We start from the raw sequence: 27,537 nt of genomic DNA on the forward strand, positions 1-27,537 counted from the left end.
TCCAGGTGAAACAAGAAAGTAATTCACTTTATTCTGGGTTCTGGAAGCTCCAATAAGAGTCTGCAAGGTCGGCAGCCCAGGAGGCTGGTGCAGATAACAGTCTCTGGCTCCTTCGGCCCTGGGAGCCAAAAGGGCAGTAAGGAAGGAGGTTTAGGCTTGGAGCAGGAGGACTCAGGCTCCTGCGCTCCCAGCCCAAGCTAGGCAGGTTAAGGAAAAAGAGGGCTGGAGAGTTTGCTCAGTTCCTTAGCAAATGCACCACCGGAGGGTTGAGGGCTTATCATTACTCCTCACCCCTCTCGGGGGTGCTGAGCTCCCGAGGAGACGCCAGAAGCTTGGCTTCAGGGTTCAGTCGGGGTTCCCCCAGGGGCCCCTCGCCCTCCATGTCCAGCTCCTCAAAGGATGAGCCACTGGCACCCGATTCGCTGTAGCTGTGCTCGCTGCGGTTGTCGCCATCATCCCAGGCACGGTTGCTTGCCCCAGGAGAAAATGGGGTGGCTGAAGTCTCCCGGCTGCCAGGGCGAACCTCCAGGCTTACGGAACTCGCGTCACTTGTATCAGCTCCTGTGGCCAGGACAAGGGAGCACTGGTTAGCCAACTATCACATATTCTTAACCATCCCTTCCTTCAGGGCCACCAGCTCAGTACTGAGCATGCATGGTCTACTCATGAATAATATAGCCACCCTGACTCAGGAGGCCCATTCCAGCTGCCCTCTGCCCTCTGCCCTGACTGGGGCTGCACTGAGAGAGCTGAGGGAGTTTGCAGGGTAGGAGAGAGGAGCAGCTGGCTGTGCACTTCTCTCTTACCCTAGATTAGTTCGAGGTCCTTGCACTTTCACAAAGCCACTGACCCCTACCCCCACATCCATTAAGGGCCACTCAGCCCCAGGGTGAGGAGCTGAGGTAGCACAAAGGAGACCCAAATACCATTCATTTTCAGGCTTGAGAGTGGTTTGTCCAGGGACAGCTACAGAACATTGCCCAAGAGGCAGGAGGGCTGAAGAAAGGACCAAGAGGGCTATTCTCCAGTCCGTGTCCCCACAAAGGCCTCCCCAAGGAGCTGTGATAGTCAGGACATCAGCTGGCTCCTGCCCCTAATCAACACTGTATCTCCATGTAAAGGAGAAGGTGAAGCAAGAGGATGAAGAAATCCTAAGACTCTCAACCAGACAAAAGGAGAGAGCTAGGATGACGCATGTGAAGGATTTTCTCTTCATGTGCCTGGGTCAACCCACCAAGTGCCCACTCCAACCGCAGGCTCTCTTTAATCTGCCTTCTGCCCAGCACTTATCCCTTGGCCATCTCTACAAATCAGGGGCACTGAATGCAGGTGGTGAGAAAGAACAAAGAGCTCGGACCTACTATGTGCAGGGCTCTAGATCTGAAGAGGCTAACATATCATCTCAAGTGCAAGTAAAGAGGGCCAGCTGTTAAGTCTGCTAAATACCATGGACGGTGAGGGTGGGCTGGCTTTCTCAGCTCCTGCCTCCATGGTAATAAGGTCCTGAGCCAGAAGCAATTTGGGAACTGCTTGGTATCTGCACTGGCCTAGAGCTGCCCCTGGAGCCTTAGCTGGGGGTAGCGTGCTTAAGGGTGAAGCAATCTGAGGGTCAGGTCTGCTCTGCTAATCTATTTTACGTCTAGGCCCTGCTAGCAGAGGTGAGACGAGCCCTGGAAGAATAGGACTGCTGGTCCTGTGCTCTCCTTTTGCCGTGGCCTCTGGAATGGCTCCCACAGAAGAAGCACACCAGAAGAGCAGTGAGTTATGGGCAATCTCACTGATCGTGGAGCAGGACTCTAGGTCCTCACTCATTCACCAAGGGCTGCAGGTCTGACAGGTGGGGGTAGTTTTTCTCTGACCCCATTACTGTCAAGTTCTATCTACCCACCCACCTAATGGCTCACCCAAGATGCTTGAATACAGAGTCTTCCCTTCGCGCTCCTGGGCTAAGAGTCTAAGAGTGATCAGAGGATAGAGCTTCCCTTCACCAGGCTCAGAACATCAGATGAACAGATGGACTCTACTCACAAAGGAGCTCTTCAAGGCAGAGGAATGGCAGCCCTACAGCCCTACAGAAGAAAGTCCCTTTGTCAAGTCTATGTCCCTAGAAAGAGGACCCCAGGAAAGGCGAAGGAGCACCTAAGTCCCCAGGGCTGCTGGGCAGGGGATGTGAAGCTACCACCTTTACCCAGTTCCTCTCTCTTCCTCTGCCAACAGCCAATGCAAGGAGATCAAATATTCATTGCTTCTGTGGAGCTAAATAATACATCAATGTAATAACAGGCACAAGGCAGCTAATCACCCCTTTCACCTCCCAGTCCAAGTCAGAGTCCCAGCAGGGAGGCAAGGAGGGACAGGCCAAGCCTTGGGTGGTCAGGCACCCACCATGCATTACTGTGTAAGTGGCATGCACCTGGAGAGTGGCTGCCCTGAGAGTCAGGACAGCCTCTGTCAGAAGGGGGCAGATCTCACAGCACCCACAGTAGGGAGTAGGCGGGCAGGCTTAGGGGGAGGACAGACCAAGGACCTGAGGGGTGTGGGAGCTGTGGCTGCAGCCAGCTGTATGTAGTGAGTGCCAAGCCGTCCTTTAACACTCCTGGCAGGCAGTGTTTGGGAGGAAAGGGAACTGGGTGGGTGGGCCAAGAAGGCAGGAAGCAGAAGAAGGTTGCAGGAAGGTCAAGGAACGCCTCCTTTTGACTCTGGGGGCTGCCTGGGCTTGCTGACCTTGTGCTATGTCCAGTGTCCACAGTAGGGGCACGAAGAGTATCTGCCGGGCACTACTAAGCAGAAGGGAGCAGTATCCCATGGAGGTAATTAAGTGGCAGATGAAGTTAACTATGTTGGACACAAGCCCCAAGGGAGAAGAGACTGCCTCCCAGTACCCTGTCTGCACCAGCCCCTGCCAACACATGTCTCTCTAGAGTGACCTTGGCTGTTGAAGACTGGATGGGTAGAAAGACTCCCAGAGAAGTAAAAGGAGGATAGTTCTTTTTCCCACAGCCCTGTATCAACCCAGACTTTCTGAGTCACATAACAGAATAGTCAAAAGTTGGGGCCCCTAGGATTACCTAGCATGTTACCCACAGGGTTCCTTGCCCATGGGTGTCACAAGATCATGGCAAGTGGCTTGTGGGCCTGAACCTGGGGCATCCTGGCTACCAGTGTGGGCTGGCTTTCATGGCAAGGGCTCTAGAAAGAACCCTGTACCGGAGGCAGGAGAACAGCTTGCTTCCTCTCTTCTCCTCGGACATAGTCCAGTCTCAATTCCTGATGAGCCCTGCTCAGATGCCTTCCACCCAACAGCCTAGGATGGTAAGTATTCCTGTTAACATCTGGAGGGAGTTCAGACAGGGCGGTGTTACCTGGAGAACCAGGTGTGAATCCGCATCTGTGTGGATGTACATGTCTGGGAACAGGCAATTCTGCATGTGGATCCTGGTGTAAGGTCACCTTCCTTCCTTTGCCAAGTAGAGTCTACCTACAGTGCCAGCCTTGGCAGAGGAGCCTCCTTAACTGTGTCCTTAGATGTGCAGAAGAGGAAGGGATCCCAGCAGCTATAGGTGCCCCCTACTTTTTCCACCTTTGGTACCTGTGCCATCCGTCTGGGTGTCAGTGGCCTCCACAAGCTCCCAGCATTTCCGCTCTGTCTCCTTCACCTCTGGCACATAGAAGTCTCCTTGCCGTGCCAGTGGGCACATGAAGTGGATCTGGTCTTGCTGGTAGATCTCCAGCCGAGGGTGAGCACACAGCTTCCGCTCCTATTGGTGTTGCAAAATGAATATAAGCACTATGGGGGCCTGACCAACCTGTCCCATGGGAGCCCGGGGAAGTGCCTACTGCCTAGTCCTTCTGGAAGGTCAGCTCTATTTCACTGACCTCAGAAGCTCCTGGGCTAGGGTGTGGTCCTCTGCGTTTGGGTGCATGGATACGCAGGAGGAGAGGCTTGGCCTGGGTTACCTGTGAAGACTGAATCTAAGTTGCTGCTGACCTAGGCTCCATCCACCTCCATCTGGCCTCTTAGATACACCCTCTCTCTAGATGGCACTGAGGGTCCTAGCTGGGTCCTCCTTTCAGGACCTAGGTAGGGTCCTGTGCCTTCCAATCCAATCTCTTCTAAGTTTCAACCCCCTACTGAGGGAGATACATAAGGAACCTTCCAAAGGCAAGACCCTATATTCCAGGAGCAGAGGTCTAATGACGAAGAATCCTCAGATCAGCGTGCTAAGTCAGATGCTGAAACATCCCAGGAGTCTGGCCCTGTTAATCCTGTGTGGGGATAGCTAGTTTCACAGAGCACTGGGCAAGAACCCTATGAACTATGGCCTTAGACACTTAAGCCAAGGTCTGACTTTTTATCCTAGAACTTTATGGCCTGATCTTGTCTGTCCCCTTGACAATGACACATAGATATCAGGTGAGGTCAGTACTCCTGAAGCTGAGGCCTCCAGACCCTGTCTATGTATATATTACCACAAACTGCTTTTACCCCATTCCTATGGCTAGGTCTCTGTCAAATTTTCAAACTATCAAATATGGCTTCTGTACTTCTTTACACCTGAGCCCAGGGTTTCTCCCAGAGGAAGAAGCATAATCTGAGCTGGAGGGAAGGTAGGGCATGAGGTGACACTGAATATTACCTAATGGGCTAATGTACCAGCTTCTAGGTCCCCAAGTTCTGACAGGCACTCTACTCCCTTTTACTTGGACACGGACCAATATTTCTTACCCCCAGGTGCATCAAAGCAGCAGACACATGCCAGAGCTACCCTCAGGCAGGCAGGAACAACCCGAACAGGGAGCCAGTGTCTCTTGATGTAGATTCTGCCCTCCCTCTCTTGTGATGGCGGCCCCTGCCCTGTCACTGCTCACCCGCTAACCTTCGCAACATGGTTATTTATAGCACCTGCCAAGCTCTCACCGTGAGCTCTAAAGTGAGCCTTCCACTTAGCAGTAATGAGAGACTTATCACCTGGTTCGAGATGCCACTCCAGGACTCCACTTGTCTGCCTGCCTGGCCAACCCAAGAGTTGAGGAACCTCCTCCAATTAAAAAGAGCCCATGGAAGGAAAATGAAGGGATAAGAAGTCTGAACAGGGGACGCAGCTAGGACCCTCAGTGCCAGCTAGAGAGAGAGTACATCCAGGAGGCCAAATCAACGTAGGTGGCCCACCGTAGGTCAGCAACGGCTCAGATTCAATCTCCACAAGTAATCCAGGCAAAGCCTTTTCTCCTGAGTATCCAAACACAGAGGACCACACCCTTGCCCTGGTGCTTCTAAGGTCAGTGAAATGGAGTCATTATTTTTACTAGTTTTGACTCCAATCTTTCATGCCGATCTCTGGTTGCTCTCCAGGCCTCCTCCACAGCCAGGCTCATGTCCTCTCTCTATATATACCTTTTAGCTTTTTGTGTTGTTTTTGATGGCTGCCTTTGTTTCTGGACGTGCTTACTAGAGGCCCAGTTCTCGGGAGGAGCCTGAGGACAATGTACTGTCAGGGGACAGATCACCCTGTAAAAAAGTATGAGCTACCAGGCTCTGGGACCCTTCCAAAGCTGGCACCTGAGGACAGGTATCTGCCAAACCTAAGCTCCATTCAACAATCTGGGCCAGGTTGCCAAAGCCACGGGGGCACCCAGAAGATCCAGTTCCTTCCTTAGCAGTTAAAAAGAATGAAGGGGTCCCCAAATACAGTCAGAGCATGTCATTCACCAACATCACCAAACTCTGAGCATTTAAAAGGTCCAAGTGGCAGCATCAGAATGACCAATGGCCATCTCTCTGTGACCATCCATCCAGATTCCAGAGATGATGAGGCTCATACCCCAGCCCTGACCCTTACCAAACTCATGGTACCTCCAACCGTTCCTTTGGGAAGAGCCTGACAGTAATAAGGAAGAGGGGAAGTGCTCTTTCTACCCTCTCTTCTGGGCTGGGCATCAGGGTGGGCAGCACCAGGCAGCCACCCCGTGCCACCTGTTCTGCCAGCCCCCTCATTGGCAGGCAGCTCCGTGGCTGCTCTGCGCATCTGCCTCCTCCGGAGAGCCCAGCTCTGAAGTTGCCTGGCTGTGGACAGCCTGTTACCATGGAAACTGCATCCTCCATCCTTGCCATCGCCTTCATCTCAAAGCCATCGGGAGAACAGAGGGAAGGGGGAGACAGAGGATGGAGAGCAAACTGTGGCCCAGCTTCAGTTCTCTGCCCACCCCTACCTCTTCGCAGCCTCCTACACAGGGAGCAGAGCACTAGCTGCCCAGGCCTGCTTCAGACCTGGCCCTCCCTACTGGAGGGAAGCATGAAGCTAATTAAAATCCCATTGCCTGCTCAACCCCAAATCATTATAACACATTCTGGATCCTGTCAAAATTCAGACTCAGGAGCGGAAGAGAAGGGGCAATAAGAAGGCAAAGGGGTAAAACTTCTACATTAGCCCTTGGGCAGAGAAGGGGCTTACAGCTGTCCCTGCAGTCCTTCCCAGGAGACCACTCTCCCCTTTCTGCTCTCTCTACCAAGCAGGAGAGACTAATGGGAACTAGGGATAGAGAGCACTGGGGCAGAACCAGCATATGCCCCCTCCCCGAGTCATCAGGCAGAGAGAATAAGCCTTTCCCTTTCCAGCCAGGTGCAGCCTCCAGGGAAAGAAGGGGTAGCCATGGGCTGGCTCCTGGGTCCTCACTCCACAGCAGGAGTTACTGCCCAAACAGCATGTCGATGAGCCAGGAAATATTGGAAAACCATTGGAGGAAGATGAGGCCAGCTGCCTCTCCCTCGGCTAGCCCCAGGGAGCCCTTGGAGAACAGACTGCCAATGGCCAAGGACACCAGCTCAATGCCACAACAGCCTGGTATGGCTGGAAAATGGAGCCTGAAATCCCAATCAGCCCTGAAGTACCTCAGCCCAAGAAGCCAAGAGTAGGTGGGTGGGGGCAATAATCTTCCTTGGCCATGTGGCTATTTCTGACAAACTTCCACCCAGAGCAGCTTACACAGACACCATCAGATCCTCTCCAGGGGGAAGAGGTGCAGACCTCCACAGCCCTCCACCCAACGGGAGAAGTCAGCCAGTGGAGTACCAGTCCTTTAGACGCACCTCCAGGCCTGCTCTCCAACCCAGGCCTTCCCGAATTGGAAAGAAGAAAGGGAGACATCAGTCATCAGGGCATCCCCTCCTACCACTCGCCCTCCACTAACACAGACCACCTATCCAAAGTGCTGGGAGACAAACGACAGAGCAGCTTATCCATTACACAAGGCAACCGTCTTGAGAGTCACCTCAGCCACCTTGGGGCCTTACTCTTCATCTCAGGATAAGTCCTCTGGGGCAGGGTTAAGTATCTGCCCGCACCATCCAGGGCTGGTATGATGGTGATGTTCTGTCGGGAGCCACAGGTAGATCTTTCTGAATCCAGGAGTATGGAGGTAAGAGGGAGGACCTGAACAATCTTTATTTTGTGTTTTGCTCTCAGAGCATCAGCCTGTGTGTTGTTGGCTTTAGTCAGAGGTATGGAAGGGCAAGGGATGGAAGCAGCCAGGCCAGGCTAGAAACCGAAGGAGGACCCCACCTGTGGGCTGCTCAAGGGCTGGATCCGCTTAGGGCTCCGTGGCAAATGCCTCAGGTGGGGAAGTCATGGGTGCGAGTCAAGGACTAGGTCACACATCTCTTACCCATACACACATCTCCAGGCCCATAAAGGATAAGTCCTGCCTGATACATCCTTCTTACCTCTTTCTTCACTGGGTCTCTTTGCTCACCCTTTGCTGACCAGTCTTACCCCTCTGTGCCAAGCTGGACAACCAAGCAGTCACACAGCCAGCCAGCAGCTGTTACACCCCACCCGAGGTGGGAGCTTCTCCGAGCTGGGGGAAGTGATGCATGCTCATTTTTAATTACATAGACACCGATAGGCTCCCGCCTGCACACAGCAGTCCTCACAACTGGGGGCGCAGACCCCAGAGGTCCCTCAGGCAGCCGGTCTACCCTGCGTGTGCACAGTGCTTGGGGGAGGCACAGCAGGAGGTTGCAGCTACAACACAGCACATTGTTATTATTCTGCCCAGGAGCTTCTGTTGACTTCCTTCTCCATGGCTCCCTATCTCATCTCCACCAGACTCCATTACAGTTTCTGGCCTAGAACCTAAACCTTTCTGTCATGTCCCGGGGAAGCCCAAGACCAGCAGGGAGAGCCTACTGAAGGGCTAGAAGAGTACCTCCTTCCTTCCCTCCCTGCCTCTCTTCATGCTACCCTGCTCCTGTCCAAAGCCTTGAAGAGTACAGGCAAAAAAGACAGGAAGAGGAGAGAAGAGAGACAGAGTAGCCAAGAAAGCCCCATACAGGTATCTAGAATCTTAGCTTAAGCTACTGACAAATGAGTGGGTTCCTTCTGGGCCTCGGTGTCTCCAATTATAAAATAAAAGAATAAATAATTTCAAGAGAAGGGAGAACTAGGAAAAACAAAACCCTGTTATTTAAAGGCACTGCACATGTGGAAAACTACAAAAGAATGGATGCCGGATAGGCCTGCCATAAACATCAGTAACAGAGGTCAGCAAACGGGAAAAACACAACAGGAGCAACAAGCCTTAGAATTAGGTTTCTCTCAGGGCCCGCCCATCTGAATGGCAGAGGATGACAGAGAAGCCAGGCAGGCAGGGCCAGGCCTGAGCAGGAGTCTGGGGAAGACTACAGAGGGGGGAAGTGTGAAGGAGTGAGGTGGGGAGGTGGGGTGCTGTGCCTGGCACCCCAGGCTGCTGTGCCTCTGCCGCTGTTGCCTGAAGACTTTTCATTTTCACCTCAGAGCCGGCAGCTTGCCACACAATTTACACTTCTGCTCCTCTCCCTGGTGCCACCCAGACCCAGGCTTCCTAGGAGGCTCATGGAGGGGGTGCTCCATACAGTCAGGTATCAGGATGTTCTAGTGACTGAGGAGAGAGAAATTACGATTCCTTGGACTTGCGGCCATATCCAGCCTTTCCTTTCACCGGGGCACAGACGGTCAATACGAAAGCCTAGTTCAGCTCTGTGCTGGAGTTTCTGGGCCCCGTGGAAAGGGAGCAGAGGCTAGGGAGTCTGGAAGTGAGTAGCCCACGGGCATTCGGCCAGAGCTCTTGGTGGGTCAGCCACAGGAGACCATGGCACCACCTTCCAGATTGGATGCTCCTAATGTTAACCCTCCAATCAGAGCCTACGTAGAGCTCACCGTTTCTCTGAGACTCAGCGCGTTCTGCATATGCAGTGTTTATGCAGTCAAGGACCTGGAGTCCTGCTTGGCTGCTTAGTGAACATGGGGTCATGAAGCCAAGTATCCTGGAGTCAGAGTCAGGAAACCAGGGGGAAGGAGGAGTGGGTAAGGGGGTAGAGAAGATTAGAGAGAAGGGAAGGGAAGGCAGCCCTGAGTTTCCCAGTCCCATCTGGCACTCTGAGCCCTCTCCATCTCTCAGAGATGCCCTTCCTACCTGCCTTACTAGATATGTGGCTTCTTAGCTGAGGGTGCCATCGAAGGCACACTCATTCTGTCCTATGAAAAGGTCCCTTCTCTGAATCCTGTCTCCTCCCTAGACCAGAGTAACAGACTTTTTCCTTGGTAAGTCCCATCTGCCTAGGAAAGGTGTTCTCTGAACTGGTGGTGGTCCAGATGAGCAGTACCACCCAGGCAGCCTCAGCCCCCAGGTCCTACAGGACGGCCATGCTACAGTGTCCAGGCTGCTATTTCCATAGTGCTGACTCCCATCCCAACCCAGCAAAGGCTGGCTTTGTGCTTCCAGTCCTAGGGGAGGGGAAAAGAAAGGGTAGGTTCAGAGAGCCTGAAGAGGGAGAGGTCTAGTGCGCCATGGTCTCTGTATGCCTCAGTCTCCACAAACAGTTCCCTGAGGGATGCCAGGCATAAAGTCTTCCCATGTGGGAAGGTCTTCTTTTAGTTTTTGTCTTGGGAGTAACAGTTACTACTAAGAGTAAACAGTTACTACTGTTCCCAGCTAAGTTCTGCTTTTCTTACTCACTATTCAGTTACTCCTTCTCATCTGCCAGCACCCAAGTGTCCTGCTCTGAATCCCAGCCTGGACACTGTCAATCAGAGGACATATCCTTGGCATGATGGTAGATACTCAGATAACATTTGTGGCTCCCTGGCATTTGTAGGACCCAACCTGACTCTTTGGGCATAAACTCTGGTGGTCCTCCCGGGCACTCTAGCCTCAGGTGGATTCTAATGTCTCTTCTGGAGCTGTCTTCCACCTAAACAACAACGTCTATCCTTACCATGCCTCTCCGAAGGCCTATCTCTCCCCACTCCTTCCTCCCCCCAGACATGACTAAGCTCTCGATGATGGGAATGAAAGACTCTAGAGGTTTGTCATCTAACCCTATGTCCTGGGCTTCCAAGAGTAACCCTCCTCTCCATGCTGGAGCAGACCAGGTAGCAGCTTGTAGCTCTTCCAGGTGACCTGGCTCTAGAGAACCAGTGAGAGGAGCCCAGGAATGTGGCAGGCTCAGTCTCACTGAGGGTGACGACATCAAGTCCAATAAGGTGCCTGGAGCAGCTGCTTCCTGCCTGGAGCAGCTGCAAGGCCACCATTAATGAGTGCCTGCTGGGAAAATGGGCAGACCAGCACCCTCAGGCTCCAACAGTAACAATCAGTGCTGGAGACCGAATGTCAAGCTGGCACATGTTACTGTCATGTCAGGCCCACCATTCCAAGTATAGCCCAAATTCACAAGTCTGCTGTCTCTTGGCTCCGCTTCCACTCATGCCCGGGTGCAGCCAATACTTCATCCCCTGACCTTCGGTCACCTCCTCTTCTCTAGGCCTCTGCCGTCTATTTGGACATACTTGCTTTCATTAAGACCTCCATGACTGTCTTCTAACTGATCCCCATGCTCGGAACAGTGCCATCCAAAGGACGGACGGTTCAGCAAATAATCCTGAATAAGAGACTAAGCTAGGATGTCAAGAAGGCCTCCACCTTACCCTTTGATTTTTGGTGCTAGGGAAGGAAATGGCCTACGTATGCTAAGCACATGCTCCACGCTGGGCCTTCCTGTAGCCTAGTACTTATTAAAATGGGGCTTGGAACCTCGTTATGTTAGCTGGGCCGAGGTGGTATGAAAGGAGAGAGATGACCAGACCTCAAATTTCCCATGAGGCTTCCTCATCTGGATTCCCACAGCCAGGGCTTAAGAGATCTCCACTAGTGTTCTGGACCCAGCCCCAGTCACTACCTCAGAGATGATGGGGCAGGCTAAGAGGACACAAACATGGGGTTCGGAGCTTAGTAGGCAGAACCAGGGTTCTGAACAGGCTGCTATAAGTTTCATCTAGCTTATCAAGCTGACTCGTGTCCACAGACACCTCGCTGTGCCTCTGCTCCTGAGAGCCTAGCTGGTCAAACAATCACCCACCACTCAGAAGTTGTTGCCTCCGCTCCAGACAGCACCCCCAACCTGAAGCCCCTAAGGCCTCTCTGTTTAGTTCCAGTCTCCAATCAGAGTAATGCTTCTCCAGAAACAAATGGCGTCCCTTTGTTCTGTCTACACTGCAGCTACACAGCATCTTCAGGATCCAGAATAACTGCCTCTGGCAGGGGTGGGGGGGGGATCTTCCCAGGAGTTCATCTAACTAGTACAGAAGTTTGCAAACCAGGCGAGGCTCAGAAACCCTCTTCTGAACAAAGGCTAAGATATCAGCTGAGTTAAAGAACCCTTAGGCATTGCTATTACAGTTGAAATAGGAGGGTCCAAGCTGCCCGCCACAGGGCACCTCGGCACAGCGCTTAGCTCCCACCCCGGAGCAGTGTAAGAAGTATTGGATTCCTTCCCACTCTAAGGCCCTATCAGAGCTACCTCAGTCAATCCAGCTGTCCCAGGACTCATCCTCCATGGTCCCCTCTTGCAAGGATACCACCCTTTTTGGCAACTCTTCCTATAGTTTCTCTTTCTAATACTATAGTGAAATGAGCACATCTGGCTTCTGGGGCCTGGCTACTACTAGCCATTGTGTGAGCAACACTCTGTTTCCCTAAACTTGGGAGAAGACGCTTATGTAATTTTTAAAAATAAAGCCTTCCCCTGGGAACTTTTACTAGAGAAGGGGGTTTATGGAATAGACTCTGGACCTTGCTGAAGGGGGAATAGCATGGGGCAGGGCAGTCAGATGGTTTGATTGGATCAGTCTAATCTTCTCAATGATCTAACCAACTGCTTAAGCCAGGTGCAGGCCATGGCCCATGCTAGGACCTTCCATATACATACGATCCCACACACAGGACTCGTATTCCCACCCTTCAGTCCTGGTCGCTACAAGTGCCCAAAGCCTTCCGTGGACACAAAAAAGACTAGTTCTGCCCTGAGGTGAATTTGGGGTACTGCCATTGCTCTAGGCTCATATCTAGAACACATCTCTTCTGTAGTCTTGTGATTTTAAGGAAGTTCAGTTTCCTCCTGTAGCTGCATGAAGCTGTCTCTTGCCTGGGACTTTGTCCCAGAGACTACCTCCTTGTACTTCAATGAAATAGCCTAGCCAAGCTGGGACATCCTTTATATACAAAGATGGCCACTTGGCACTCAGGGAGCCCTTACATAGACTGTCCCAGAGGGCTCAGTCTGGAGGTTTCTAGTAGTATTTTTGAAGATAGAAATTCTAGCTTCTACAGCTCAGTCTGCTAGGTTGTCAAGCTGAGGAAGGCTGGCCAGAGAGCCAGAGGCTGTCACGCATACCACAAAGAACGGTTACAGCCATCCCTTCCAGAAACCAGGGGAATTTCACTCTGGGTTCCTTGCAGTGACCCACTGCTGTCCTTTGCTGTCCCATGAGATCTCCGATGTCCCATCCAGCTTCTGGGGCAGCAGGTGAGACTGCTGGGTCAGTCCTCCCCTATCTTGGCAGCATGATCAGATAAGCCTTCCTTATTTCCCAGGAAAGAGTACTGATGGCTGCTGTCACTTCATCTGAAGAACATTTACAGCAATCCCAAGTCCAGAGACAGAGGGAGGGATGGTGGGAAGGAGGGAGAGAGAAAGAGGTGTGTGTGTGTGTGTGTGTGTGTGTGTGTGTGTGTGTGTACACAAAGAGAAAGAGGTGTGTGTGTGTGTGTGTGTGTGTGTGTGTGTGTACACAAAGTCAACAGCAGTCAGATGGGCTGGGAGAGTTGTAAGTGCTGGAGTCTCATTAGTAGCCTTTCTCTGACCACAGGGCGTGGGAAAAGGCAGGGGTGGGAGGCAGCCTTACTCTCTGCTCCATCTCTTGTGCTGGGAGGCTCAGGGCCTCCTGTAGGTCACAGGTTAAGGTCAACCAGCCTCCTCCTCTTCATCTCCCTTCATTTTAGTTTTCCAGAAACCGAAGCCAGGCTAAACACAGGACAGGGATGACCCTCACACTGCCCTGAACCTCTGGCTTTTTATCCCTGCCCCCACCTCAGTAAAACAGAGCCCAGAGCACAGCTAACAGGCTCCCACAGGAGGGGAGGAGGGAGAAAGGGTTTTCATCAAAGAGGTGACGTCAAAACCAGCCAACTTGTGAAGCAGTCAGGGGCCGGGAAATTTGGACAAAGGTGTCTAAAAATAAACCCCCGAAGCCAGGAGAAAGCTTTGGTGGCTGAGACGCTTGCCACCGTACCCCATGCCACACGCCCTGTTCTGAGTCTGGAACCCAGGAAGGATCTCCAGATTAGCCATCAAGACTGAAGATGGCACAGCCAAACCAAGATGGAAAAAACTACATCAGCTCTCCCTCGAGTGCAATGACCCCCTGGGGCCCCCTGCAGAGTGGGCCTAGAACATCTGTGTCTCACTTCCTGCCACCATACCAGCCTACTTTCCCACCTCCGATCTAACCTGGAAGCATACCCTCTCCAGCAGTTCCCCCTTCTCTTCCCCAGCCTCTGACCTGCCACCATGATGGCTATCACTGCTGCTCAGCCGTGCCCACGGCAGTGCAGTCACTAAGCAGCTCCACTGTTGGCTCAGACTCTGCTTTGCCCCAAACCAGGGGTCTCTTTTAGATTCTCTCAGTTCAGTGGGAAGCAGCACTATGCTTTCAACTACCTTAAGAGAGGACACAGCCTCTGTGACACCCTTACACTATCTCTCCTCTAACAGCCAGCCCGGCTTTAGCCTGACAGTTTTACCACAAAATACAGGGCTAACCTCTGTGCTAGTTCTGCGTTGCTAAAGTCACTGAGTCAGTGACTTATGACCTAGACAAAGTAATTCTGGCAACCCAATGTGTCTGAGGGAAGGAGGAGTGTCAACCGCTGAGAGGTGGCAGCCTAACCTGTGGGTCTTTCCCCCTCAGATCCTGACTCTTCCTCAGCACATTCACGGCCCCGTAGGGCACGCTCGGGAACTGGGCAGCCCATCTTGAACTGATGGCTTCAACTGAATACTGACTGACTGCTTCGGTTTTCTGTTTGTTTTGTTTGGTTTTTGTTGCTGGATTGGATCTAGGACCCTGTACATGCAACCCTTTCCTTAGCTCTCAAGTCTGTCAGACATCCAAAGAAGTGATACAGATAAGTTTTCAAGACTTTTGTAGACACAGAGACAGACCCCCCCGGTTGACTCCCCTTCTCCTACAGACAGGTTGTGTTGCCACCATCACTCCCTGACACTACTGTTCAAGTCCTGGGGGTAGGGAGGGGGCACACTGTCGAAGGCAGTAGCATCAAAGCCAGGCTGACACATGGCCACTGAAAGCTCTTCAGGCCTCAAGGAGGATAGGGGCAGGGAAGACAGAGACAGAGTCAACCTGACCACACCAGGGTTCTGAACAAGCCCTTGGAGATGGTCTAACCCCAAGATCTTAAGCATCTGAAAGAGATGACAAAAGTCTCTGCCATATAGCCTAAAACCTGGGTGCCTGATTCATGAGGGCCTTAGAAAGCTGCTCTCTCCAAACCATGTGTATTCCTCTCAGTTCCCATCCAAGGGGGACCTGAGTATCCCCCCCACGTGTCATACCTACGTCTCACCTTGATGTAGACATCCAAAGCAGGATGGACTCGGCGGGCGGCCAGCCAGATGGATATGGGGGTGGTGTAAGGGAAGGTAGTCGTGACCACGTGGCTAGGTGCTGGAAAGGAGAAAATCTTGAAGCCAAACTTCTGGTAGAGGTGGATGAGCTCAGGTGAAGGCGACTCCTCCCCCTCACTCAGGATGCTGCCCACTGCACAGCGGCACTTCTCGGGAGGCACCTATGGAAGAAGGGCACGGGGTCAGCGCCATGCAGAGGACGGAGGCCTTCAGACCTAAGGTGCTCTGCTTCTGGGATAATTCAGGCCCAGACAAACCACCTGCTCTGATAAGCTACAGAGCTCTAGATATCAGGATGAAACTGGCATTTCCCTATAAAATCGACTATGGCTTGTGTGTATGCATCCTGCTGTGGGACTCTCATTCATTCAACCAACAAACTAAGCTGCACATGTAACTCAAGAGTCAAAGAAAAGAAGGGAGAAAAGAGAAAAGAAAAGAAAAGACAGGGAAAGAAAAGGAAAGGAAAGAAAAGGAAAGAAGCAAGCAAGAAAGAAAGACAAGGCAAGACAAGACTTGGTCTCTACCCGCAGGGAGCCTTGGGGAGGAAAGAACAAAGAGACATCTGAGCTATCACCCTCCACACGGCCCATTACTGGCAGCACTGCTGAGGGCCCTCCTTACGTTACCTTCTGTGGGTCCCAACCTCAGAGCCCCAGCAGGACTGCAGACAGCTGATCCTATAGGATCTGGATGTGGCACAGCCCAATTAGCTTATTTCCCTCCTACCTCCCAGAGGAGCAAGCTTTACTAACAGAGAGATCAGAGTAAACAAGGCAGCACAACTGAGGGGTGGGAACAAAGAGAAAAGCCTAAAACAGCTGTGTCTCTTGGTTGCCCCATAAACACACGTATGTGTGAATGTGTACAGTAGAACACACAGGACATGGGCCAGGTTAGGGATTTAGCATTTGCTGTGGAAAATCAGGATGTGAGGTAAAAATTTAAGAAGGAATCCCCTCTAGGTCCATAGATAGGGGCAGTCATCATCACAAGGGCTCCTTTGCTCCTAAAACCTGCCCAGTTCCTAAATCCTTTCCTGGTTATCCTCCAAACTTTGGTCTCCCTGCCCCAACCCCTACCCCCACCATGTCTCCCAGTCCCTAACAAATGTACTTTCTAGTCTACATCTCTCTCTCCCCCGATCCTCTATCCTGCGGCTCCCATCAACCAGAGGCAGTGAGTCTCAGGTTTCCAACACTTCCTGGGACTGACCCAGGGATGACAGGCCAGTGCTCACTTCTGGCAGCAGATGGTGGCAGTCTTTCCAGCCGTCTATTTCCTGGGTCTATTTTCCTGCCATCTATGTGCAGCCCTTAGACTAGGTGCCTGGGGAAGGTGCTCCCAAATCTAGGATATTTACCACAGATCTAGACCTCAACTCTGCACCATTCAATCCTTCCCATCCAGGGCCCACGCCCTCTGATGTGCACGGGACAGTCCCTACCTGCACTCACTTCCTCCCCTGCCCACTTTCTCAGCACCACAAAGTCATTCTCACACATCTGCCTCTACCTCCCCATTTCAGCCCCTTTCACGTCTGCTGCCAATCTCTGGGGCCTTTCTTGGCCCTGGCCTGCTTCCTCTACTCTGGCAATCTATCCTGCCTTAGAATCATGTTTTAGGGGACGTGAGTACCTGTTCCAGGCTCTGAACTCTGAGCAGACCCTAGGGGGTTGGCCAACTTCCAAGGCTCTGACCATGCTTCCTTGAATAAATGGCGGCAAACAGAGCTTAAGGAGTTTCAGTGACAGGCAATGTAATGTAATGTAATGTGATGTAATGTGATGTGATGTGACGTTCATAACCATAGCTACAAGGCTGGCCAGGGAGTGAATGAAACCTGAGTCATGTGATCCCACCCAAGTCTTTCCCCTGGTTTTTCAGAGCACCAATTCCTTGATATTTCCTTATAGGCCTTTCATGTTAAAAGAGATGTTAATGACAAGCTCACAAAGGCTTGACATTAGTGAAATGCCCCGTAACTACTTTTGGTTATTTGTACCGATGGCATGACCCCAACAGCAGCCCCTCGACCTAGAATGTCTGCCTACCCTAACTCTGAATACAGACCTTCCTCATCATCATCCCATCCTTCAGGTTCAATGAGACTTTGTACCACCTTTCCTCTCCTGAAACTTCCTCCAGATTTTGTTGTCTTGTCCTTCTCAAGTTCCTCCCTCCCACTCAAACATGTCACGCTGCAGTACCACGTCTTGTCTCTAGATGGTGCACCTGTACCACTTATACCCTAAGAATTGCAAAGGCCTTACAGGCAAGGAAGTTCCCACAGGTTTGGACTGACAGGCCAAATGACTGTACCTGCTGACCTCAATGTACAGCATGACAGGCGGGAGAGAAGGTAGAAAAAAAAGAAGAAAATGTTAACATAGGTTAGAGGGGAAAATGGGTGTTAGGACACTTGCTGCTTGATCTCTTTATCCCCTGCCTGCCTTAATTTGGGCTCCAAGGTCTTTCCTGAGATCACTTCAGCAACTCCCATGGAACTACTAACTCAACATTCTTCTGACTCCGAAAGACATTTGAACCTACAATTAGAACTTCTCAATGACTCTCAGTTCACTTCCACAACAAAACTAAACTTCCCAAGCCAGGCGGGCCAGGTGTGACACTGAACTCACCTCAGGACTAATCACCAGCAGGGCTAGAACCCAGATGGGCCAGCAGCCGCAGCCACTGAGTACGTGGCAGAGGGAGGGGCAGAAGCCGGCTCTGGCCCAGCCCGCTTTGCCAGCCTCCTCTCCCACCACACCCCCATGTACACCCACAGGGAGCTATTTGTAGCCAAACATGCCACGTCTTCTCATGCTGCCTGCCTTTGCGTAAGCTACTTCCTCTGCCTAAAATGTTCCTCTTCAACTTCTTTGAGTCTTCTTAATGGAAAACTCTAGTTCATGCTGTAAGACTCAGCCCAGCTCCTTTCCTCAGAGCCTTTTGATATTCCCCTCCTCTCTGACCCCAAATACATGTCAAGGGGACAGGTCTTCTACTGCGCTGTAATGGAGTCTTCTCATTTCTCCCCTACCACTCCAGGCCTCACAGAAAATGCCTAGGGTCCTACAGAGAAAATTCCTCAGGTATGTGTATTGATGGTGCCAGCATGCACACAGCTGCTCACATAAAACCCGCCCACAATCAATCAATTAATTAACCTGGCAAAAGGGAAGTGCTCCTCTCCAGTGTAAGACAGAGTAATGTGGAGCACAAGAACTCTCTGACTCGGTCTCTCCCAACTGCACAAGTTAGGTCACTATCGGCCGCCTCCCGACTGTGGCCAGTGCTTAGTAGAGTAAGAGCACAGCGGTCCTACCACCTGCTGAGAAGTACATGCAGGGCCAGAGTTGGAAAGCAGCAGAACTAGGTCACCAGCAAGGAGACATGACAGCTATGAAGATAATCCAGGAAGTGGCAAAGCTGGTCCAATAGCAGTGATCCAGTCCAAGACAAAAGCCTACATGTCTTATTTGTGTACTTCGCCTACTCACGTCAGACATTTCTCTGGAGTACCTGTGACCACTGTGAGTTCTGGACCAGAACTGCACCAGAACCATACTAGGGAGACAGGACAGTGGTAGAAGCACTACCACTTTGAAGAAAGGAAAGTTCACCGAGGGCATACCATCAAAACCAAGACTACAAGGGAGAGACGGGGGAAGCCAGGCTTCAGCACATCTCTTCTGAGGTATATGGCTTCCTCAGCCCAGTACTAGAAGAGGGCAATTTCTTGGAACCTGAATCTTTCAGGTATGAGTCCATCTTGAGGCTAGCCCACTGCCCCTACCAGAGAGGTCTCTGACAACCATCAGGTCACAATGAAGAAGTTCTTCTCAATGGTACCGCCTGACAGAGACCTTGGAAGTGTAGGAACAGGACAAGATTGATCTCTTTAAGGATTCATAAAAGAGAAATTATGTCAGCTGGCCCACTGGGTTTAGTAGAGATGGCCAACTGCAAGCCCAAAACCTATACAGTCAATAGGAGTGGGTATAAGGTCTAGTAGTCCAAGCCCAGAGAGCTGTATCTGCCCATTACAGATGCATACAGGCCTCCTTACCCAGACCTGGTGTACAGCTCAACGCGCCATGTGTTCAGCTTCTCTGCTGTGTGAAGGGTGTGGGACAGCAATCAGCTGGCTGGGCTGATGTTAACAACCAGGCCAGAGGACAGGGCTCAAACTGAAGGAGGGAAGAGGTCATTGGGATCGCAACCCTAAAAGAGGTTCTGGAGCTTTCTGGAAGTTCCATCTTTAGTTCCTTAGGAACCTTCCTCTGCCTCCCAGAAGCATACCCTCCTGATCGCGGGGAACCTGACAAGGCCTCGCCATTTGCTGCTTTCCACATAAGCTCATCAAAGCCAAATGGCTTTGTGTGGTCAGTTGGTATTGTTCTTGACCTTGTTCCTGAGGCCCAGGATACCAAGTTACTCAGTAAATGTCACACAGGAGGCAGTGTTGGGGTCAGGGTTCAAACCTAAGTAGACAAGCTCTGGAATTGCAACATACAACCCACGGTCACCTGGGAATTTAAGAAGTTAGCCCCAGCTATGAAGACACAACTTTTCCCTGCACTGTGTCTTCTCAGACGCAGGCCCCCTGCAGCAGTTGCTCCTGAAGGCAGAAAAGCTCAGTGGTGCAGGCTCACACGCAGGGCTGCTGTCAAACCTGCTGTGCACCTACCAGGACTCAAGCATTGGGCCTTTGCCTCATCAATCTGATGCCACAAAAATAAAACCTGGGATTGGGGGAAGATGTATTTAGCACAGACAAGGCCCTGGGTTCAATATTCAGCCCCTCAAAATGAAAAAGGGCCTGAGATAGGAAGGATTCTTCCATCCCTGTTTGATACATGAGACAGACTCACCAAGAGGCCAAGTGACTCACACAGAGTCACATGCTGCAAATCAGCTGGGGCCTTGACTCAGACCTAGGAGGGTGAATCCAGAGTCCTCCCCTCACTCTACCTCCCAAGGGCATCTCTGCTGGGGAGAGAGGAGCTCACCTTGCCAGTCCTCTCCCACGTTTAACTTACTACAGAGCAACAGTCTGGCTGCACCTGGCAGAAGACATCCACAGGTTAATCAGAGTAGGTCCAGCCTGGGCCCTCAGGAAACAGCAGCCTAACCCACACTTCCACTGCTCTGTTGAAGAGGTCAGTCCTGGGAAATGCTACCTCCTTATCCTTTCCCAGCTCTATCTGACCCACATGCCATAAGAGACGGTAGTCACCAGACCCCACTGAGCAGTGAGCAGGGTGATACAGATCCAATTCAGAACTCTTAAAACTCTCAGGCCCGCAGACTTGCTCGTTCTAGGCCTTCATTCCCAATGGACTAATGGAAAGGGAGGGCAGAGTGTTCTGTAAGCTCGGAATGCCACCCGTTCCTCCATCGCTCCATGCCTGGGAAAAGCATGGAGCTTGGTAGGTAGTAAATCTACCTACCAAGCAGCAGAAAATACAACTAGCTACCACACCCTCTTGCGTCACCCACCACGGTGGTAGACAGGCAGGCTGTAGAAGTTGCAAACAGCAGAGGAGAGGAGGACAGGTGGAAGGTATGACAGGAAGCAGGAGATGGGGCAGACCTACAGGAACGGTGACAGCACCTAGCCATAAGGACCTATGTGCGCGGGCCAGAGCAGTCAGGATGAAGTGAGGCATGCAGGGTCCTCCCAGTTCTTCATTTTCCTCCGTCACAGAGGAGGAGGAGGCTGAAGTCAGTTTTCAACTCTCTAGTACCCAACTTAGAAATAGGGCTGGGGGAGGGGGGGTCTGGAGAGATGGCTCAGTGGTTAAGAGCACTGACTGCTCTCCCAGAGGTCCTGAGTTCAATTCCCAGCAACCACATGGTGGCTCACAACCATCTGTAATGGGATCTGATGTCCTTTTCTGCTGTGTCTGAAGACAGCTACAGTGTACTTACATACATAAAATAAATATTAAAAAAAAAGAAAAAAAGAAAGAGCCACAGCTGAGGCACAACGCACTTCCCAGCCAGGACCCCTTTCTAACGCGAGGTATGTGAACCATTTGCTATGGGAAGGGGCAGGCCTGGGAGTGCAGCCTCAAGAGCTCCCTCCTACCCACCAGCTACCATGAGGAGGAAATGGCCTGTACTCCATGAACACTGGCCAATGGTGAGAGAGCAACACCTGTGATCTCTATCAGGGCTTGTCTGACCCGGTGCCTCCCTGTACCCTTTACCCGAGACTAGGTTAAGGCTTTCGGGGTCGGAACGGAATCCTTCCTCCCACCTCACAGAAACTCACAGTTTCCCCCCATGCAAGATTCCAGGACTCGGGGCTCATGTGGCAAATGGGATGAAAGAATTTACAGCCAATGCCACTGTCCTGCCTTCGAGATTTTGCTTCTTCTACTACATCGATCAGAGTGGAACTTCCCTAAGGCTCTCTCGGGAGCCTCTTCCCCTTTGCACAGCCTGGGCTAGGAATGTCTAGGTAGGGAGCTGTCACTTCACACCTCAGCAATATCTAAAAGCAAATCTCTCATTTAGCTACTCACGGTTCTACTCATAGCCCAAAAGAGCGTCACTTCCTGCCCACACTCACAAAGACCGTCTGACTCCCTGTTGTACTGTTGTCAGGAAGATTGGAGGTGGGACACCCAAGAGGTCAGCCTATATCCTCCTTCCCCACGTCTACATCCAAGATGGCCACTGGCAGTACAGGCAGCTAGACAAGTGACAAACGTGGATCTTCAACTTTTCTAAGAAACGAAACGGGATCTCATCTCCAGCACCTCTGGGTTCCTGAAACCTTCATCCCAAGTGGTTTTGAGCCCTACGTGTTCAGCAACTATACCTCATCCTCCGTAGTGCCCCGGGTGCCAAGCACTGAGCAAGGACTCAACTATTTGACTAGAGCAAAAAAGATTAGTACCTCAGTCACGCTCTCTTCACCCCCGTCTTTTCCCCAACCCCACTGCTGCATACCTACTATACCTCCTACAGTACCAGAATGTGGACCAGGTGGGTGGATAGATGGCTGTGAATCCCTGAATCCTGGGAGTTTATGATTCCCTAGACCTTCTTAATGGCCACTGGAGAAGACAATGCCTAGCTCAGGAGCACACAGGGTACCAAGTGTCTCTGTGCCACCCCAAGTGCATGCCAACGTAAAGCCTGCTCTTGTGGGTATCTTCCGGAGGGACCCAAGTTAGGGAACTGCACAGTCAAAGTAGCCACTTTAAACTCTTCATCCATCTTCTAGGTTGACCAGATGTCCGCTGCCAGGTCTGTCATGAGAGTCTCACCACCCTTTTCTGTTAAACATCTGTTGAGAGCTATGTGCTGGGGTGCAAGTCCTTGCCAGCCTATCTACTGAAGCATGTTAAGTATTTTCTCAGGATGTCGCAGAGGAGAGAATGGAAGTGCAGAAAAGTTGTGATATGCCTAAGATCACACAGGAGAAAACACTGAGGTACAATCAGAACCCAGACTGCCAGCCTCAAGCAAGGCTGAGGGCTGAGGGCTCTCTTCCCTGAATTGTCCCCACAGGCTTGCGGCACTCTTCCTAAAACCCCAACTCAAACTTGAACGGACACTGAGTCCAGGGTCTTGTTGGCAAATCATCTACATGGGGCTGACTGCCAGGTCTAATTCATGGTCTAATGTCCAGAGTGCAGGTGTGGAGCCGGACATGGCTGAGAGAGGGAAACAGCTCGCCCTTATTTCACCTGTGTCCCTGTGGGACCTTGTCCGAGGACAGTGTATAGGGTTTGTTCACCTGAGCTTTCCAGACAAGAAAATCCAGGCAGAAGAGTCCAAATAAAAATTCCCCAGGGCTTAGTTTGGCATGGCTCAAAAATGGAGGCTGAACAGCCTTTGGCAGAGCTGCCGGCCCAGCCAGCTGTGGGCAGCACCACCCAATAGCATGGCAGGAAACTACATTGGTGAGCCCTGACTCACTGTAGGTTTTAGTACAGCCAGACGCCTACAAGATACCAGTGATGCTGGATTAATCTCTGACCCCGGCATCCTTGGGCTTTCTGAGTGGCTCATTCAGCTTCACTTGGCCCTCTCCCAACAGGTAGCTTGAGGTCTACAGAAAAGCCTGTCACTAGGTGGGAGAGCACCAAGTTGATGGGAAAGGTGGGATTCCAAGCCTCATGCTCAGAAACTGCCCTCTCGGTCCTCAAGAGCTCATAGCCCTAGCAGGAGCTGAGAAATGAAAAGTAGACAAAAAGGACTTCACTCTAGACAATGGGCAGATTCTGGATGGCACGGCCTAAAATGGAGGCAGGAGAAGGAAGGAGAGCAGAAGACAGAGAGTCAAGGTCCAGACAGACGCCAGGGTCCTACTGCATCAGAAACCCCTGAATAGACATGAGCAGAGGCGCACAGATGTGGGCAAGTACAAGGCTTCAGATGCCTACAAACAGTGGTTAAATCTGGAAGGGGCTTTAAGCGTTGAGAGAAGGTAACCGTAGGACCAGCTCAGATTTCCTTGTCCTTTACTCAGAAAGCCAAAGCCTCCTACCCCAACAGGCCCTGGCCCAGGTTCATCAGAGAGGTAGAAGCCCACGGAGGCTCCTTACCGTCTGGGGGTTGTCATAGTAGACAGCGATGGAGCGGAGCTTGGGAGAGATGCTGCAGCTCTCCGTGAAAAGCTGTCCAGTGTCACCATAGGGCCCCACATGGAACTTGTAGGCCAGAGTTATGTTGCGGATTGGGGGTGATCCAGCACTCACTGTCACCCCAGTCAGCAGTCCTGAATAACCAGCAAAGGCCAGCAGCGTCAGCAGCAACAGCAGAGTCAGGGCCCCAATCAGGCCCAGGAGGAGGAGATCCGGCATGGTTCTGGGGCTCCCTCTCAGCACCCCAAGGCAGCTGCAAAGGAGACAGAAGGGAGAGGAGGCTGGTAGCCTGCTCTAACCCTGCCTGCCTGCCAGTTCTGCCTTAGTGCTCTGACCCAGGAGGGGGAGGGGCCACGGGTATTTACACACAGTGACCTAGAAGGGAACTACAAAAGATGACTGAAGCCACAAGCCTCTTTTATTTCTTAATCACAGCCACCGAAGCTCCTGGCACAGCTCTCTGCCTAGTACTAGCAGCCTTGTTCATACCTGGGGAAACTGAGTCATACTCCAGGCCCTGTTCCCCCTCCTTTGCTTCTTCCTTCCTGCAGTTGAGCCACACTGCCAGCCCAACACCCTCAAGCCTCATGAACTACTACAGAGAGAGAGAGAGAGAGAGAGAGAGAGAGAGAGAGGCCTGACAGGTGTGGTGTAGGGTTCAAACACGAAATAACAGTGTACCATAAGGAATGAAACCCCAGGGAGAAATGAGCCACAGGAAGAAAATTCATGGTTTTTGTTTGGTTTGGTTTGGGGGTGGGGGAACCCATCTGGTCTCCAGGGACCTCTCTTTCCAACTGTGTAGCTATCCAAGACTACAGGAGGCCAGATCAAAACAGCACGAGATGCCAGAACAAAGTCCAACCTGGGCTTCCAAGACTTAAGCTTGATCCCACTTTCGCCAGCTCACAAAGAATAGAAACAAAGGAATGAGAGGAAAAGGCTGTTAGAAGTGGAGACACAAGAGAGGGAAAAGTAGGAGCTACTCCTAATAGACAGAGAGAGAGTCTACAGGAATAAGCTGGGGATTAACACAGAAGCCTGTGTGAAACACTCCAGGTGGACTCTTACAGAGGGTGTCACTTGAGAAGCCCAGGATCACACAGAAGAACAGTTAAAAAGAAAGAGAAACGTAAACATCACTAGGGAAACAGTCTTACGCTAGATATTTAAAATTCCTACTTAAGGGGTTTCCAGATAGCAGGTAAGGGGGCCTACTGCCAAACCTGAAAACCTGAGTTCAACCCCAGAGCCCACACGGGGTGGGGTGAGGAGAGAGCCCACACTACTTCCTTATGTATTCTCTGACCTGCACTCAACCCACACAGTGTTTCAGGGGGCTGGGGAGACGAGTTAGCAGTAAGCAACCCTGGCTGCTCTTCCAGAGGACTTCGGTTCAATTCCTAGCACCTACACGGTGGCCAATAACTGTCTGTAATTCTAGTTCCAGGGGATGCAGCACCCTCTACTAGTCTCCACAGGCCTCTGGCGTGCAAGTGATATACAGGCACAGATGCAGGTAAAACAACCACCCATACCCATGAAAAGTTAAGCTTAAAGATCCAATTTAAAAAAAGGAAAAGGTTTGAGAGCTGAAAAGGCAATGTTTGATTTAGCCCTACAGAAAACTCAGCTCTATGGATATATGAATGTTCTGAGCATAAGACGTGCTAAAATCTGTTTTTGAACTGGCCTTACAAAGAAGCCAACTCTGGAGTCAGGCCACTCCCACCGGTGTCCTCATGCATCCTGTAGGCCTGCCTGTAAGCTTCATTATCTTTTCTGTTTGCTCTCTCTGCCCTACTCATCCTGCCTCCCGTTGGTTTCATTCTTCTCTGATAATGATGATACCAAATCTTCCACTCATACTTGATATAGGCTAGGCACTGTCTGAATGTTGAAACTCAGCTACTTCGCTAATCCTCAGAAGAAACCAATAAGGTAGGTACACATCAGGAAATAAGTGGTTGGAGGTCAAGATGCTTGACCAAGGTCACACAGGTAGTACACTGAGCCACCTGGACCAAAACACAGGCAGTGGGAACCCAAATAGTCTAACTATGGTCCACTGACAGTTTTTCTCTCCTCTGGTTTCCATGTTGGACCTCGCTGATCTCAAGGCTCTAAGGTCTCAATATCTAGGCCATAGCCTGTCTTGGGAGTGACAAGCATTGCCACACACTTCTGTTGTTGTAAGGGAACTTAGCTCCCAACCTTTCTCTTCCTTCCACTTCTAAAACTGTTCAGAAAAGAAGGGATATGTTTCTGCCCATTCCCAGAGCTTTGGTCAGCCTAGGAAGGAGAAGCAAGGCAAATTTCCCCACACCCAATGGAGGCAGGCAAGGACGGGTAATTGGAAGGCTCACCTAAAAAGCCAGGCTCACTTTTAGCAACTCATAGCATCCAGTCCAGCAGGGCTCCAGTACTCCGGCGCTGGAGGGGCAGAAAGGAACAGTCATCCCAGCCCTGGACACAGGCAGTGTGCAAAGCAGGCCCTGAGCAACCCCGTTCCAGGGAAAGCACACAAAACGAGACTGTCTACAAACGAGCCAACCCCACCCTCAGATCGCACGGGGAAATCAGGCCAAATCCAGCTTCACAACGTCATGCCTACGATCTTCACTGGGCCCAACTACCACACTTGGCGCCAACGCAGCCCTGCTGCTGACCTTGGGCAGCGTGGCCCTCTCTTGGGCCTCAGTTTCCACTAACGTCAGAGGTGCAGGGCAGATGACTTCCTTGGCCCGCAAGCGTCGGAGTTGAGGCTCCGCGCAGGCTTCCGGAGGCTGCTCACGTGCGCTCCGCGGAGGGCCGGACCCTTAAAGGGACCTGCGCCGGCAAACTTGGATGCTAGAAGCCGTGGGGTTGGGGTGTGTGGGGCGCCGCTTCGTGCTGTCGGCTTCCAGCCTCCCGCTCGCCTCACGGCCTCGTGCATCTCTGCAACTTCAGAGACGCTAAAGTTTGTAGTCGCGACGAGGCGCGCGGCCGCGGGAAGCGCTGCTGAAAGGTGAGCCCCGCCCGCTCCCTTCTAGTCCCACTGACCCGGGACGTTCCCGCACCCTACACCGAGGCAAGAGCCGCGCGGAGAGGTCAGGACCGCCTCACCGTCGCTTTCAGGCCCAGGAACCAGGCCGGGCCAGCAGTGAGCCAGACGCGGTGCAGAGGGCGTCTCAGGCCGGGAGAAGCAGACGGGAGGGGACGAGGGGAGCCCAAGCTGACACCCCGACAGGAACGCCTTGCATCTGGCTCCGCCCTCACCTCGTCGGCGGCCCACGGACGCGGACCGGCGCCAGAGGAAGAAGGGGCTCAGTCCCGGAGCCTGCGTGCGCTTGCCCCTCACGCTCGCTCCGCCCCTTTCGCGGCGGGATGTGACCGTGGCTGTGGGCGCGTGCGCTCCAGATTTGGAGGGCGGAGGCCTGTCCCGCCCCATCTCCTTGGTAACATGCAAGCCTTCTCCGCCCCCGCCCCCCCCACCTGATTGGGACAACTCCCACAACACACATTCCTGCGTCCGACAAAGAACTCCTGAAGGTGACCGAGCAACAACCAGTACCTTAAGGTATCCCCGCCGACTGGGAGGGAAGGGAAGAGCAGCGGTGACGGTGACGGCAGGCTCCAAGCACCGGGAGAGTCAGCCTGTTTGCTTGCCCCAGAAGCCCAGAAAGTCAGAGCTGGACCGCATGGTGTTTGTGCATTTTAATGTCGACCTCTTAGTAATTGTACCACTCTTACTCTCGCCACCTTCTCTCACTGGCTTCATGAAAGGTCTGAGTAAACAGGTGTTTATCAGGGAAAAAAAAAAAAAAGAGTCTGGCCACTAGTTCAGGTCTTACAGCTAAGCAAGCTCTGAACTTCTGGAGAGTGCAAATATAAGTGTCTCCACTCATCCACCCATCAGCTCTTTGG

At 52.0% G+C, this 27,537-nt stretch overlaps 1 protein-coding gene across 4 annotated transcripts; it reads right to left on the reverse strand.

Annotated features, from left to right (window-relative positions):
- On the reverse strand, positions 1 to 26,971 carry Tex264 (testis expressed 264, ER-phagy receptor). Of its 4 annotated transcripts, none has more exons than XM_087561380.1 (6): positions 26,890 to 26,971; positions 25,998 to 26,064; positions 23,593 to 23,884; positions 14,959 to 15,180; positions 3,590 to 3,758; positions 1 to 561 (listed from the first exon to the last, which is right to left on the reverse strand). In XM_087561380.1, exons 3-6 carry the CDS (start codon positions 23,848 to 23,850, stop codon positions 281 to 283), a joined length of 930 nt encoding a protein of 309 aa, XP_087417506.1. In that variant the 5' UTR covers positions 23,851 to 23,884; positions 25,998 to 26,064; positions 26,890 to 26,971; the 3' UTR covers positions 1 to 280.
- Between the last annotated feature and the right edge of the window lie 566 nt (positions 26,972 to 27,537).

The sequence above is a fragment of the Rattus norvegicus genome, chromosome 8 (assembly GCF_021556685.1).
Source record: "Rattus norvegicus strain SHRSP/BbbUtx chromosome 8, alternate assembly SHRSP_T2T, whole genome shotgun sequence".
NCBI lineage: Eukaryota > Metazoa > Chordata > Mammalia > Rodentia > Muridae > Rattus > Rattus norvegicus.